The 16,664-nt window shown below is 36.3% G+C and overlaps 1 protein-coding gene across 3 annotated transcripts in view; it reads right to left on the minus strand.

The window, feature by feature from the left end:
- LOC132198722 (ly6/PLAUR domain-containing protein 6B-like) overlaps positions 1–16,664 on the minus strand; it is a 73,183-nt gene continuing 56,519 nt past the window's right edge. For all 3 annotated transcript variants that reach the window (XM_059622907.1, XM_059622906.1, XM_059622908.1), the window contains 4 exons: positions 15,311–15,531; positions 10,571–10,651; positions 8,233–8,363; positions 1–1,785 (listed from right to left, as the gene is read on the minus strand). In XM_059622907.1, the coding sequence (XP_059478890.1) occupies positions 1,546–1,785; positions 8,233–8,363; positions 10,571–10,651; positions 15,311–15,531 (673 nt within the window). In that variant the 3' untranslated portion in view covers positions 1–1,545. The remainder of the gene's footprint in view (positions 1,786–8,232; positions 8,364–10,570; positions 10,652–15,310; positions 15,532–16,664) is intronic.

The raw sequence follows: 16,664 nt of genomic DNA on the forward strand, positions 1-16,664 counted from the left end.
ACGAGTTTCCCCCAAAAGAATTGAATAGCGAATTAAATAATCCAATTTTTGATTTACACGAAATCAACTTTTTTAGTCTGCCTGTGTTGCATTTTTTTTTACTCAAAAAATAATAAGATGAATGGAATTTACATTTTTGCCCTTTTCAACCAAAATCCTTTTGTTCCCCGTCAAAAGATGTGATGAATTAGCGCCACGGGTGATTTCCGACCAGGATATATTTTGCAATGCAAAAAAATGAGACACCACCTCTCTTTCTGTCATATTTTTTCCAAGCAGCGTCATGAGCAGTGAAATTTTTTATTACACGACCTATAGCGTATAATGATATAGAATGGTTCGTTTTATTTACATTGAGTGCTAGCTGGAGAGAAGAGAAAAAGAAGGAGGAGATTCGCACTTTAATGTATCGGCGGCTGAGCATTTACTGCTTCCTCCCTCGGGACTTTCAATCAAAGTCAACAACTGCACATTTTTTCTCGTTCTCTCGCAGCCTCCGTCTTGGAAACAATAAAAATTCTTCAGATCCAGAGACTCTTTTCATTCAACACACGCACTTGCTCTCTTGAAAAATAGACTTAGCGTTGAATTCAGCATGTATATTATTGACAATAGGAGCTTTTCAATGTTAAACATTTGAAATAACGCTTTTTTAAAAACAATAATATATACTTTTTAACATTCTTTTCAATATTTTTTGTTTCTCTCATAATAATATTACTTTTTTATTCACAGATTAAACCAATAAGCCGCGGCGCGATTGCTTATATCAACAATATTGAGATGAGACGTGTCAGTTCTCTAAAGGGGTGAAAATGGGAGGGTTGTCCACACGAGGGATTGGTGCTTTTATTTATTTCTCTCATCTTTTTGATGCGTTGTCTAAACAATAGGTCTGCTATGTGAAATTAAAAAGTGCGCAGATCGTTAAAAATGTTAGTGGCTGTGCGTTTGAATATTCACGTGCGTGGAATTGCAAAATTATTCAATAGCTAAACCACTTTTACTGGAAACATTGCGTTCTACAATATTGCTTTTCGATAAAGGGTTGGACAAAAATTTTGAGAACAAAGACAGAATTTTGGCCCAATAGTGAAAACTAATTTTGAAAAGGATTAACGTAGTGCAAATTAAATAAAATATATCTTCATAAAATTGTAAATCAACACGATCATTGGAATGATCAAATTTCTTAAATACAAAACAACAATCTTTGTAAAATTACTCAAATATAATTAATCAGTAAATTTACCTCCCAAAAAACCCTCTGAGCATGTGAATATTTTTTACACGCACCGTTCCATATCCACCTGTAGAATGATGACGAAATTTAGTGATTTCATTTCTAGGAAAAAATACCGGCCGAAATCTCTCGATGTTTTGGCAACACCGAGAACCAATTAAATTTCTTTTGCGTTGTTTTGCGAAAACGTTTTTTTCTCCAAAACTGTGCACGCGCGCCGAGTCCCAAAAGAGCACCAGAAATGTCTTCTTCATTCTTGTTTTTTTATTGAACACGATTTTGACTTTCAAGTGTGTATCAAATTAGAGCACCACTCGGAAGGAGATGGAAAACGCGGCGAGCAGAACGCGAAAGGAACGATGACCGACGAAAAGTGTCCTTGCGCCGCCATTGTGCACCGACGACGCGACTGCCGTGGCTGCCGAGCTGGGGCTGGTTTGGTGCGGCGGCTGAGGGGTGGCCGTGGCGGAGAACACGGCGTTCGTGTGGTTCGTCGGCACAGCCTCGTTGCAGTACATCGAGTCACAGCACGACACGCAAATCTGCAAGCGTAACCCGCAATTAATATTATCCGACGAAATTATCCCCAAAAGAGTTTATAAAAAAAAGGGTTGAACAAAATTGTCCTCGCTTCTTTTGGTTTTAGTTTTAGTAATAATTCTAAATTATTAAAATAATGATTATAAATTTGTGTTCTAAGCAGAAGAAAAAAAAATTAAAATTTATAAAAGCATAATTTTATTTTGTACCTGTTTTTGCAAGAATGAACGTTTTAACGGTTTTATTCATAATTTTTGATTTGAAGTTGGGAATATCCTCGATGGATATTTTTTTAGTTGTTTAATTATATTTTTGAATATCATTTTTTCTGATTTTTTCCACCAACTCTAAAATACTAACCACATTAAATTTAAACAATAACTTCACTGCACAATAAGCCGAAAAATTTTATATAAATAATCCTATCTGCTCAGAATTAATTGGGCGTGAATAATTAAAGGCAGTTTAAGATCTTGAAAGTCGTTGGAGGCAAATTAATTAACAGGGGAGTTGATTGCAAGCATAAGCACCGCCGGTTTTCCTTCTTATTTTTTTTTATGCAGAGTGAAAAATTAAAAAGTCGGCCCCGTTTGCGCGCTTAAGCTTATTTAGTCAGAGCATCCGCGGCCGGATTTCCAGAGCAGAGTGCGCCTGTTGCGGCTTGATTTATTTTGGACCACGCGAGGTTTATGTTGCGACAGACATGCTTGTAATGGATTCTACAACGCGCGGCGAGTGCAGTTCCGTGCAAGGATTTGAATAATTCAGCGCGGCTGCGGCCGACCGCATGCTGCGGCCACCGAGGAGGGAAACGCCGCCTTTTTTTGCGCGCACCAGTTTTGCCGACGAGTTATTTAATTCAGGAGGGTTTTACCCCTGAGTGTGCACAGGAATATCTTACTTCAGGCGATTTTTCCCCCCGGAAACTTCTGCAATCGAAGGCATCGTTTTGTAAATTTATGATCCATCTGGCAAACCAATTCCTAGATACCTCTCTTGAGTTAATGTAGAAAGCTTTTTAACTTTAATTTAAACATTTTAAAATTCACACAACTTCCTTGCTATTTAAATAATCATTTCAGGCAGTTCTCTTCTATGAAAGAGGACCTGTACCGTTTCGATAGCTAAAGGTGGAGCAGTTTCTACGTATTTCGCAAATGTTATAAAATATGAAGATGAATAATTTGCATTAAAATATGTTTAAAATTTGAGGTTCTTTTAATGATGATGTTAAAGATGTTGTAGTACGTTATCATAAGAACTATCATTGTTGTAATTCTATAATTAAAATTAGAAGTAAATTTAATTTAACCATTCATTTGCAGATTAAGAAAATGCCGTGAATTGGAAGTTAAGAAACGCTGATTTCATTTCAACAGGAAAGCCTAAAAAAAAAAACAATAAATATCCATCATCAAAGTCAATGTTTCGATATTAAAATTGAATGTTTTTTAGTCCTTTTGACGAAAAAAAAAATGCCAAAAAAACTGTATGCTATGTGAAAATTGGACTGCAGTGAATAAAGAATTGGTTTTCTTGCTTTGTTAGTGCTAATGGCATTGTTCAAACTTTTCTATGCTTTTTTCTTATCTTGGAGAGCAACATTTTTTACGTGCCTCCTGAAGAGAGCAAAAAAATCGATGTTTATAGAGACCGAAACTACCTAACAAACTTGTCAATTTCTTGTCGAGAATGTCAATACAAGCTGGTGCGCCATTTGATCCCCCAATTCTCTTTTTTTTATATATATATTTGCCGAGCACTAAATTGACTTGGGCACTCAAAATTTCATCTCACGTCAAGTATAAGAGCGCTTATTTTTAGTGTGGCTGTTATTTTTTGCGCGCTTAACCATCAGAGCAGCCACCCCCGCCGGCGACTTTGGACTGCCGGCTGCGTTTTCCACTCTCAGGTCCATTCAGGCTCTGATGAGTGGCGCTCACTCGGTATTGGCGACACGCACCCTACCCACCCAGAGAGCAGGTCAACGCGAATTTGCCATCGCGAAAGGCCGGTCGTTTTTACGATTGCCTCTGATTTGCGACTGACAACACCGGAAATTTGATTTCTTTGCAGCAAACGCTGGCCGCCGTCGATCGAGTGCTCATTGTGTGCAGTAGTTTGTCGCGCACAAAAGGACCAACCACCTTTTCCTCTCCGTCGTTTCCTTTTAAACGTGATTTTGTTGCTTCTCCAAATTTTCCCTGCAATTTACAAAAGAGTGCCTCTTTCAATCCATCGGTAAATTTAATTTGTTTTATTTTCGGTAGTTTAATATTATTATTATTTATTATCTATATATTATTTTTTTACTTTTTATTCACAGTTTGTGACTCAAGCCTGTAACATTCATATAACAAAAAATCAATCTTTTCAAAATTTTTTTATGGAAAAATTATATTTACAGCAGCTACAATTGTACACGAATTGATTTTTTCACTGTTTTTTGCCAAAATAATTTCACAGCTCTCATGAATTATAGCTGCAGTCTGCAGTCGGAACATTCTTATATTTTTTACTTCAATGATAAATAATTCACAAAATCAATCAAAGAGAAGCCGAATGAAAATTTACATCACCATTTCAGGGAAGAAAATTGTTTAAAGTGGTTTTTTTTAACACTTAAAATATGCTTTAATTTTTCAATAATTTCTTATATGCCAGCAGCTTGATGTCTAAAGAAATAAGTTAAATCAATTTGTTTCAAATCACAGAATACGTTCTAGAGTTAAAAAGTTTAAAATTTCACTATATAACACAACTTTGAGGAGGTAAAATGGATCAAATTCATCTAACCAAAAAGAGGTAATCAAATGTCCAACAGATTTAACGGACCAGTTGACTTGTCGAGAAAATTGTTCCCCTTTGAAGTTGCTGCTGCGGCGTTTGACCCTGGCGCTGCAAAATTAAGGCGCGCAATAATTTCATTTCCATCAACCGCCCTCACCAAGTAGTCTCTTTGTGCGAAATTACAAATTTGCTCATCAAGCAGTGCAAACGCGCGTTAAAAGCATTCCAGCAGCAGTAAAACATGCCGACGCAAAAAAAAGTGCGTGCCGAGGGAGAAAGGTGGATTTAATTTCGCGGAGGCGAGCGCGAAACGGCGCCGTTAAATAATTCAAGGGCAAATAACATCATTCTCGCGCCGCCGTGCTCGCACTCGAATAATTGCCAGAGAGAGCCAAGCAGTAAATTTCTGGGAATTATTTTTGCGTTCAAACAAGTGGTTCATCCGCGCACTGCACGGAAATTCGCGCACCCCTGACTTAATTATCGGCCGGCTTTGTTAATTAATAGCAAGTGTCGATCGAAGCGAGATGCACCATCACCGTTTCAGACCACTTGGCCTACAAAATATAGACGTAGTCCAAACACGATTTCGCAAAGGGTCTCTCTTGCCCGCACTCGCCGTCCGGGCGGGTGAATCCGAGCGATAATAAAGCTGTTGCTGCAGCTGCTGGGCTTTACCCCCGTATTACATAATTCATGCTTTGTGCGCGCAACGTGACCGGATAAGTTGATGTAATTTTTGTGCCCGCTCGCAGACGTGTGCGCACTTAAACAATATAAAATGTTAGTTTTTTTATAAACAATAACTGATTTTGTTTTCCCGAAAATTATTTATTACAGTCTTAAACCATCATTTCAAATTAAATGTAATTCAATTCTCATTATTAAAATGAAATAAGAAAACGGCCAAACCGTGTTGCAAAGAAAAGAAAATGACAAAATAAAGGACAATTATGACCCCAAAAGGTGACCTGCGGTCTGCTGGTACTTATAAAACCCAGGGTTTTGTTGTGTCCAAATTAAAACTATAGAAGTGGTAGGAATTTATAAACATAAAAAGTTTTAATTTAATAAACAAAAATTATTGTGAATGCAGAATGAAGAGATCGGGCTTTTTCCTCATTGCAAAAATTGGTAAAAATTGGTGGAGCCGTTTTATTTTGAATACAAACAATTTCAGCATCGAGGAAAAGCCCGATCTCTTCACTTCCATGAACATCTTTTCGAGTGTCAATTTCTTCAAACAAACAAAAATTAATATTAAAATAAATTAAATTCTCTGCATTTCATTATACAAATTTTGAATTCCTCCCACTAATTTTTATTATGGAAATGACAGAACCCTAAGAAACTTGAATTCACATTTTTTTTTTAATTCCTTAAATCATATTTGCTAGGAAAATAATAATAATAATGTAATGAAGATGATGAATAATTATACAAGATAATTAAAATTCGAGCCTAAGAATTAAAAAAGCTTATTCATTGCAGTGTTTTGTTTGTTTGTCCATTTTCACAGTTAGCATTTTTTTATTTAATACTTTTATGAAATTTTTTTGAAGATTCAGATAAAACTTCAGTAAAGATTTATTTTTGTTGAAAGTTAATATTCATTGCTAGTAAATTATGGAACATTAAAACATAGAAAAATTGTTTTTCATGCCCTTTAAATATTTCAAAAAGTTTTGTGTGTGCACCGTTTACATCTCCAGAATTCAACCTTTAACGTAATTTTCAAGAACTGGATCCAGAAACACTTAATTGATATTAATGTGAAAAGGACGAATTTTCGGAAAGATTCAAAGAAATGGAACATAAAACATTCTGCATCACTACTTTTCATAGCTTACAGTAGGAAAGCATAAAACTTTTCTTGCGTACGTGAATCGTCTCGTTCTGAATCGGGGCAGAAGTAATGAGGAATAACGAGAAGAATGCAAAACACAAAAATAAATTGTGCGTGTGCCGAGACACGCGAAAGCAAGTCGTCGTTTGTGCGCGTTTTCCGCGCCCGCCGCAGGCGTTTCCGCCTACACAAGAGTATAAAAAGGGATTTATGCGACGAAAGACCGCCGCAGCCGCGCGTTGAAACGTTATAAATTTGCCCAAAGTTTAAGCAAGACTAAGCACCAGTGGAGTCTCCGGCGCGCTGACAATTGGCCCTATGCACCCCACCGACACTGCACTTTTATTTCTTTCTTTCTTTATATCCATTAAAATAAATTGAATTCAGATTATTTAAGAGCCCCTTTCTTTCCGCCCGATTTTTATTCAAGGGACGTTCCCCGCTCGTATAATTTCCTTCTTATCTGCCTCAGCTGCTGTAATCTGGGGGCGCCAGCGCTGGTCTCGAAAAAGATTGTAATTGAATATCAAAATTAATTGTCCCGATGGTAATAAAGAGCTTTTATTTGTGGCTTCTTGATAAAAAAAAAAATCAAACCAGAATTAACAAATTGATTATTAACAGTTTCTAGGTTAAAATTGTATTTTTATAAGTCAAATTAATGTGATTGCAGAGGCAGGCGGAAAATTTTCAGTTTCTTGAAATAATACCTTAGAGTGATTTTATTATCTCCTGTTAAAAATGACAAAAATTTTAAATGATAAGGCTCTATGATGGAAAAATAAATAACCAATATTTCTTTAAAAATCGATCATTTTGACAGATTTTGTCGGTCAAAAGACAAAATTGTAATATAAAATGAACATCAATGAGAGGTCCAATAAAAATGATGCGACTGCATCTGCTGGAGGTTGGATTATTTCAAAATCAATATAGTGCTATTTTCTAAAGGACTGAAATTTTTTAATGACGGCTGCATTAAAATAATATGCTATAGTTTTGGAACGAATAAAAAATTAAATAAAAATTAAGGACGAATTGTAACAACAAAATAAATTAGTAAACGACGTAGAATGTAGTTAAGTTTTAAGGGCAGTTAAATTTACTTAGGTTTAAGTATTCATTATAAATTGCAAAATATTTAGGACAAATGCCGGGTTTCCTAATCTGGGCCCTGGCGACTCGCGCGAAAAAGGGCTGCGCACGATGTTTAACTGATAATAGCGCTGCTGCAAACGGCCTTTTTAATTCAAGAGGACGGCAGAGCGAGAGAAGGCTTCGCGTTCCGATAATAATAAAAAGCCGTTCGAGAATAAATCAGCAGCGGAAATTATCTCACCGCTGGGAATCGCTTTTGCGAACAATGAATTTATGAATGGAATTTATTATTCCACCTACTGCCGCTGCCGACGGTGCCATTATTATTTTAATAATCTCTCTGGTGGAGCGAGCGAGACGCCTTTTATTGATTCGTTCATTAATTCAATTTGTTGCGAAAGAGGGCAAAGTTTTTAGGGGAAATCAGGACGAGATCACGCCGAGATAAACCTTTTAAGGCGTGTAATTATGAGGGGCAAGCTCGGAAGGCGATCAAAATTTAAGTGATCTGCCGTTCGACATCAGATTTCATTAAAACTTTTCTATGGACTTATTGATTTCGTTAAATTAAAAAAAGAAAAATTCACATCGAAGGGAAGTGAAAAAAAAAAGAACTTATGGAAAATAAAGAAAGCTCAGGTTGGTCATTTTTCATGGCAGAAAAAAAAATATGATGCGAAGCGAGGTAGAAATCCATGGGGAGCGAGCAACTTACTCTTTGCGAGTCAATATCGAGGCAACCGACCGTTGCAGGGGAGCATTCTTTGGGGCCGGCGCACTTTTTATGCACTATTACGCTGCCGCCGTGGGAATCCATTATGTGCAAAGTATGGCAGAACACTTCACCTGGAAAACAAGGCACATTTTGCATGATTCCAAGTATTGATTTTTGCACAAAAATACGCTACTGGGGGAAAGAACAGACAAAAAGAATAAGACACTTTCACGAAGAAACTGGAAATTTAACAATTACAATCAATATTATTCTAAATAATTTGATTGATTAGCCTGAAATTGCTGCTGCACATCTTCCAAGAAAAGAATTCATTGTTTATAAAATTGCAAAACAGTGAAATTGCCACCAAGAAGAATTGTATCGTAGGATTACGAAAATTATTACAGTTTAAATTAACTCTATTAAATTAAAAATTTATTACATTTTTTGTCGTAAAGCAGTTTCTAAATTTAACAATGGTGTGACATATTTGATTCAGTATTCTAATTTAATCATAAATTTCTAGAAACTTCTTATAAAAATAATTTACATGGCAAATTCTTCTTTGTTATTGAACTTGGTTCAAACGACGGTGAATAAATTAAAAACAGGTTTCAACAATACAAATTAAAATTTGGAGTTATGATACTAGCAAATGAGCAATTTTAGTCATTGCTGATGGATTAATTTATAAAAAACTCATCTCTCTCAAGAGGAAAACGAAACCACAAACTTTTGATTAAGCAGTTTTTACAGCCTATAATGATGAAAACTTATTTCATTAGTCCGTTTCAATACCTTTTAAGCTACGGTAATAAAATTGAGTGGAGACGGTGAAATTATGGAATTATTTGCAACTTCTCTTCCAATTTCTGTGAGTACTTTGAAGAGCTGCGTGTGCCGTCGAAACGCAAACTCAGCACTCGTCGCAAACAAACCAAGTCGAAATGAGACCCACGTCGTATTCTGATTAAACGACGAGGGCCGTTAGTTGCACCCGAGCGAAACCGCACGACGTGAATGCAAAAGCGCTTCGCCCCCACTTAACTTTTCACTTTTTTCCTGTTTGCAATTTGGCGCGAAGAAGTTTCTAATTAAAAGTGCAGGAGGCCCTTTCAGAGGCTCAAAGAAAGTTGGTGCGTCGGTCGCACGCAAAGCCATACATCGGCGCCGACCTTTTCTTGATCCCAGTGTTGAAAATGGCCTCTTCCTTGTCACCGGCTCCGAATCATAAAGTTAACTTGGCCGTCTCTATTGAAGACAAACTTACCGGCACAAGAAGCGCCCCCGAAAGCAAACTCTTCTTCTTCTTCTTCGCATTCTAGTGGCCAAGTTTCAAGAGGGCCGCCCCGATATATACCATTTATTCGCACGGGGGCTAATCTGGCCGAGGCGAGCACCGACCGGTGTGCTAATTTCATCCCCGCCAACTAATTCGACCTGTTCTCCGCAGCTGCTCAAATTGGATTAGTAGCTGCCGCTGCAAACCGTGGAAGAAAAGTAATTATTTCGCAGAGACCAGCCCAATCCATGTTATTTATGGGCAATGCGGACGTGAAAGGCGATTTTAAGCGGTGGCCCACGATTTTTCTTCCAAAAAGTGAAAGCGATTTATTTGTAAATTTTTGCGGTTGATCTATTTTAAAATCCAGCAAATCGTTTGTTATTTATCTACAATGAATTAATAATTGAAGGGGTGTTTTTCATTATAAAAAATAAAAATGTGATGAAATTGAAAGTGGTGAATTTCAAATTAAAAGTGATCGTTGATAATATTATTAATAATAATAATAATTAGCAAGTAATTACTATATTTTTAAGAAAAATCAGAAATCGATAGTAATCATTATCTGTGAAGATTTCGTTTGTATCTCAATATAATTTTCTCATTGAGAAAAATTTAAATTTATTCCAAGATTTTACTTTTATTTGAAAACAATTTGGATTCCACTGCGAGTTATTTTGGTTATAAAAATCAGTCAAACCGCTGATTTACTTCAAATTACATCCTCCTTTTTCAACAGCATTTTGACCCACTTTTGAAAAATGGTTTGCGGATGCGTCATTTTTGCTGGAACGAGAGCGACTAAACGTATACAAAAGCAGCCGGTGCGAACGAGTCGTTTATCACAAAAAAATTTATACACACAGGACGGAAGAGAAGTTGCAAATAATCCGCAGGTGCAACCAAGCTAGGTGGGCTAATCTGCACGCGCGCTGCAAAGTAGGCGTCAAAGTTTGTTTCGCTTTTTTTCCTCGGGCCTGGAATGAGAGTGGAAAGTTTTTGGGAGAGAAGACGGGATGCAAGCAAGAAAGGCAAAGCTTGTGCAAAACATACCCGAGGGACACGGACGATCAATCGCAAATCGATTACATATCAAGTTGTCCGACACATTGACACACGTGTAGCAGGTTACAGCTGCAACATACAGAAGAGGCACATGATCAGGAATCAGAATTTTATAAGTTTTTGAATTAATTAATTAATTAATCTGTACATCATACTTGCTCGACTGTGGAACAAGAAAAATTTCGCAAATATTTTATCTTTCAAAGAACATCCATTTTGAAGAATCAGGAAATTTCGATGTTAAGTTTAATAAAATCGATTATAACTCGTAAATTTAATATTCCACTAAAATATTAAAAACCATTCCCTCAGTAAAATCAACACCACTGAACACCACAAGCAAATTTAATATTGATTTCATTTAAATGTTTCATAAATTATAAATATTTTTTGGAATATATGCCTTTGAACGGTATAGTGAGCTAATTTGCATGAAATAAATTTGGGGCGCGAATTCAAATTTTTTTAGGAAACATGCTAACTTTCTTATGGGATTTGCTGGTGCTAACTTAGCATGTGATTATCCCCCAATATGTTCATTACAACTTAATTGCTTACTATAGAGTGTAAATTTGAGATAATAATATATAAACAATATAAAAACACAATTTGCAACTATATTTATGGAATATTTTATTGTGGAACTTTCAAAACTAGGAACAATTTTAAAGTAAGAGGGGAAAAATCGCATGGTTTAAGGCAAGGAGGTGATACAAAATTTGAGCTTTTTTCTCCTCCAATTGGATTGAATACTTTATGATTTTTAATTGCCATAAATCAGGATGATGTGGATAATTACTGGATCTAGGAATTTGGAATATAGTTGAACTAGGCTATTTTTCTAGTTCAATGAAAAGCTAAAAAATTAAAATTACATAAAAATAACAGCTTGATACACACAACGTGCAGAAATTACAGTGGATCAATATCTTATTCTAAGGAAAGCTTTAAATGGCTTAATTCTAACAAAGCATCAAAACTTTGATACGTTTTTTTGTTAAGCAATTGCAATGTTTATACATATTATTCTCAAAGTTTGGTGCACCAAGTTTGTTTTCTTCGTAATTCAACTTAAGGGACATTTTTTGGTGATTTGAATTTGAAAAAATAATTAATTTGCAATTCTCATCCCTTTGCACATCATCCAGATAAATACTTGCGAGTGTCTTTAATTTACGGCACACTGCACCCTTTCCTCCGAAGCATTAGTCGTAATTAGCTTGTGTGTGCACTTGAAAGAGAAAAAGTGCTTTGTGCACTCGAGCGTGAGTGTGTGGCCGCGCCGGGTCAGCCATCCACGAGTGCAGGTCAGCCCGGATTAATGCGACCGCGCTAATTTTTATGGCGCACAACGAAACTTGGTGCACAACGGCTTGTCTGACCTACATACACGCGACGTGAGATTTTTGTCGCCGCGAGCGACAACCCACACGGTAAATAAACAGTTTTCCTAAAAGCCCAGAGGGAAAAGGTGAAAAACACCATGTCAGGACGAGGCACGAATATCAATGGGAAAAGAAACGTTGAGGACGAATTCTCTATCAGACAATTAATGAAATATTTGGCAATAATTTTAAATCAAATTTATTATGAAATATTTGATTTTACTGCTCCATAAATTATGAAATTGTTTCAGGCTGAGAATAAAAATTTAAAGCATTTTTTTTCCATATTAATATTCCTTTTTTTTACAATTAGAGTCTACGTTGGAATTTTCGATCTATTTTCTTTCGGCTCGAATTTTTCAGAGGTGATAATCTGATCCCTTTGAGTTTCCACATCGGTGTTGCCGCACTGCTTAATTGATTTTCAGGGTTAGTTAATGTCAGGCCACATTGATTATACGATGATGAGCATAAATTGTTGTTCATTACTTTGTTAGTCAAAACAGAGGCAGGGTTCATTCTCTGATCGAGCGCTCATGCATAATGTTTTAAACTCGGCTGTGCGTATATGTGTGTGCTTTAGATGTGCACTTGAGTCTGTTCGTCCCCTCAAAAGAAGAGCCTTGCTGCTTTCAATATGCACAGGTGAGCCCCTTAACGTACAAACATGTACTTTCAAAGCCTTCTCTCTGCTACAACGGGTCACTGGGGTAAACTTGTGGAGCGCACTCGGTTGCCAACTTTTGAGACTTTCCGGCGCCAACCCAAGTTTGGCACAGCAAATTTACAGTAATTAGAATTTTTATGGTAAATGCGCATGTTGCTTTTTTAAAAGGAAACTGGAAGGAAGATGCTATTTTTTGGCGGTAGACTTGCTTTAATTAATGGTCCGTAACCCTTCTTGCTCGAAAGTGTTTTCGAGGGTGGAAAAAAAACTTCCCTCTCTCTAAATTATGTTATGAAGCAATTTATTAAAGTTTGGCTGGAACTTTTTGGTTGTCCTGATGCATTTTATGCTTACAAGGTTGTCAAAAATTTGTATTTAAATCAATATTTTCTAAATAGAAAAATTGGATAATATTTAATCTTTATTATGATGTTGCTAAGATCTTGTGAAACAAAAATAATTCTTATGTCGCTTCATTGAATTATTATTGTTGTTGTTTATTTGTCCACATTGTTTACATTTAAATGTTGAAAACAATTTTTATTAATCAAAAAGGAATTGTTGCAGAAAAGCAGATTTCAAAGCACTCTTTATAATTACACAAATAAAGAAACAATAATAAATGGTCTCTTTTGAAACACGGCGACTCGCACACACAGGCAATTTCTGCTCGCTCCATCTATATTTTTATTTTTTTTTTGCCTTGGAACAATAGCCGGCAATCAAACGGCACATCGGAGAGCTTTTGAAACGAGAGTTTCCTCTTTGTGCGATTAGTTAGTTGCACAACAAATTAACCCCATTGTGTACGCGCAACACGAAAGCCCCATTATTGCGTTATTTTTCCCTTTGCCGAGCATTCATGATTAAAAAGGCCTCGTGTTTCATTTTATCCGAAGCGCGCGATTGATTTCCCGATTAAAAATTCATCCTTTGTTCGCCGATTGGCAGCAATTTCGAATTAAAAATTCACCGTGTGTGCAATTTCAGATTCCGTTTGCAGATTTCGAGAGCATGTTAGTATGCTAATTGCACTGCATGAATTAGAGCCGGGCGCGCACCGAGGCTGCAAGGTTTGAATGCAAATTTATCGCAGCCAATCTGCATCATTAGCCCGAGGCATTGTAGTTCCTGGTGCGGCACGTGTTCGTCTTTGTGGATGGAAAATAAAAATTCTGGTCGACCAAACTTGTATTTTCCGAGGTCGCTGCACGAAAAGCGATTTAAAAGCCCCGCGAGAAATTTTCGCTCGCGAGACGAGAGAGGCAAATTTAATTCCAGCCAGCAACGAGCGCCGAGTAAAAAGTGGATTGGACGAATATCACTTTTCTCCTCGTTTTGCAGCTGCGTCTTTCTTTCTCTCTCTCTCTTGCCTGACAACGTCACTTTTTGACAAATGAAATTTAAAAATGTACTCGCATTTGGACAACTCGGCGTGTACCAGTTGCTGCAGTCTCATCATTTTTTGCCGGAGTTGTGTGCGTACATTTGTCATGTTTTTCGTCCTCACGTTTCAGTGTCACTTTTAGGCAAATGAAAATGAGGAAAATTTATTAAATGTGCACAATAATGAACCACGTTACCAACGGCAGAGTTGGAATGAATTGGCGCATTAAATAAAATTATTTTAAAATATCCATTTCACGTTCTTTGAAAGCTCAACAGGAAAAATAAGTTTTATTTTTATTTATAAATAGCTAATAGTTCTAATTCATGTCAAAAATTATTTTTAACCTCTTTTTACAATTGTACATGCTGAGTTTTATTATAAAGTCATATTCCAAAAAATAAAAATAAATGTTTGGAAAAAAAGCAGAGAGCGTCAAGAGTGAACTTTAAAAATTATTCTATACATTGTTTGAAGTCATCATATATAATAAGAAGTAAAGCATCTATTTCAAGGGGAAATTTTTTCAATCAGCAAGTTTGATCAATAATTAGTAACAAGGTTTTTTAAACTGATCAAATTTAAAGAAACATTAGAATGAAAATTGACACCTTCACCAAATCCTATTCGATCCAAGGACTATTTTTATTGCTTTGAAAAGCAAGGTGTAATTAAATTGATTTCATTATAGCGTGATAAAATTATATGTATTTACTTTGAAACACACTAAGCATTTTTCACATTATTATTGCACTTTGATTAATTCAATATAGAAACGTCGATAACTGCTTAGTAATTGAAAAAATAAAATAAATAAAAAGTTATTAAATAATTGTAATAATAATTAAATAAGTAAATTAAATAAATAATCATACAATTATTTTTCAAGAAGACCTATAAATTTTATTTTTTTATTAAAAAAAATTATTTAACCAGCTCTATGTTAGCCATGTTAATTTGAAGCTTTACAATCAGATTGAGTCGAGTTGCCGTTCAAATTTTATTATTATTAACCAAGCAAATTAATTTCCCAAATTGAAAACTTGGTATGCGTTTGCAAATAAATAACACAACTGGGGAGTTGCCCGAAGCAATTAAAAAGGGATGGTGCGTGCGTGAGCCGAGCGCACAATTATTGTCTAAATTCGCATTCATTTACTGTGAAAATTGCTTCCGAGCCGACGGAGCGCGCTCTCTCTTTTTTGCAATGGAGAGGCTGGAAAATAAGCAAGTTTGTTTCTGCGCCATGAATGAAATATCGCTCACGCCGCCGAAATCAATAAACTCACATTCGGGCTCCTTCTCTTGGTGCTGGTGCGCCAGGTACGGACCTGCCGAGTCCGTCTGGTTGCTCTGTGCAGGCGGAATGGTGGAATCGGCGAAGGACGACGACGTGGACACGCAGCTCGTACTGTCCAGCAATGCGAGCAAAAGGCCAACCCTGAGTGAAAACAGACTGTACGCTTCTTGAGCCAAAGTTGGCCGCATTTTATCAGCCACCTGCAGCCACCTGAAATCACAAAATTCAATCCAATCAATAAAAGAAAAGGAGAGGGGAGTTAATTTTCAATTAAATTCGATTTAACTAATGCATAATTCATTTTTACTTTTGTAATCTTTGGCACTTTGTAAGTTAATGTTTTTGGGTGAAAATGTAAAATAATCAAATGATCGCAAAATCGGAAATTGCAATATTAATTATATATTTTGCAATAGAATTTCACGATCGAGGGTTGATTCATGGTGATTTGAATTCAAAGTCGGCTTTTCCGCGATGGTTTTTGCAAGTCTGACCAAAATTATTATAAAAATTAATTTGTCTGATGTCAAATTTCGTGTTCAAAATTATTTTGTGACAAAATATCACTTTAAATTTTTCTCGGAAAATTGTTACTTTGGAAGAAAAAAGATTGATTTTTGTTCTAATTCTTGTCAAAATGATTTCACAGCTCACGAATTATGGCCGAAACATGTGGAGAAGGATTTTTTCTTAAACAATAAACATCTCACAATACCCATTGAGGAAAAGTTGAATTTAAACTCAAATACTGGCATGTCTGGCATTAATAAAACTTTTATTTTAAACTAAAACTTCATGCGACGCTCACTACACAATTTCATAACTCTTTCAAACTCCAACTTTTTTAGGTTGAACTAGATCTATTTGCATGTGGAGCTGTCATGAATACCCTTAGGATTAATTGCAAGTTGGAGGCATTTTCGAATGAAGAAACTTGCTTCTTCACACATTCAAAGTTTCCCCATATTCTCCAGATGCCGAGACGAGAACATTGTAAATGTACAAAGCGCGAGCGCAAGAGCTGAATTTCATGAGTCATGTCTGTAATTCATCTTGCAGGAATTGCTCGTCTGTGAAATGCAATTTCCACATTCTTCGTACGCCTTTTGACACTCTTTCTTTTCTCTTCAAATAATAAAACCCGCTTGCACGCCAAGGTTGCGGAATAAGATGGAGCTGCTTTTCCTTCCGGAGAGGACAAACACGCAGCCAGGGATTTCCATCTGCGCGGCAAACAGGAAAAACACCAAGTTTTTTACAACGCGATGGAAACTTTGGTGCGTGAATCGCAAAATCTTGAAATCAGCCCTGCGAGAGCTTTCCGAATTCGCTCGGCTGACCAA

Source organism: Neocloeon triangulifer, unplaced genomic scaffold (genome assembly GCF_031216515.1).
Source record: "Neocloeon triangulifer isolate White Clay Creek 2 clone unplaced genomic scaffold, ASM3121651v1 ptg000013l, whole genome shotgun sequence".
NCBI classification, from domain to species: domain Eukaryota; kingdom Metazoa; phylum Arthropoda; class Insecta; order Ephemeroptera; family Baetidae; genus Neocloeon; species Neocloeon triangulifer.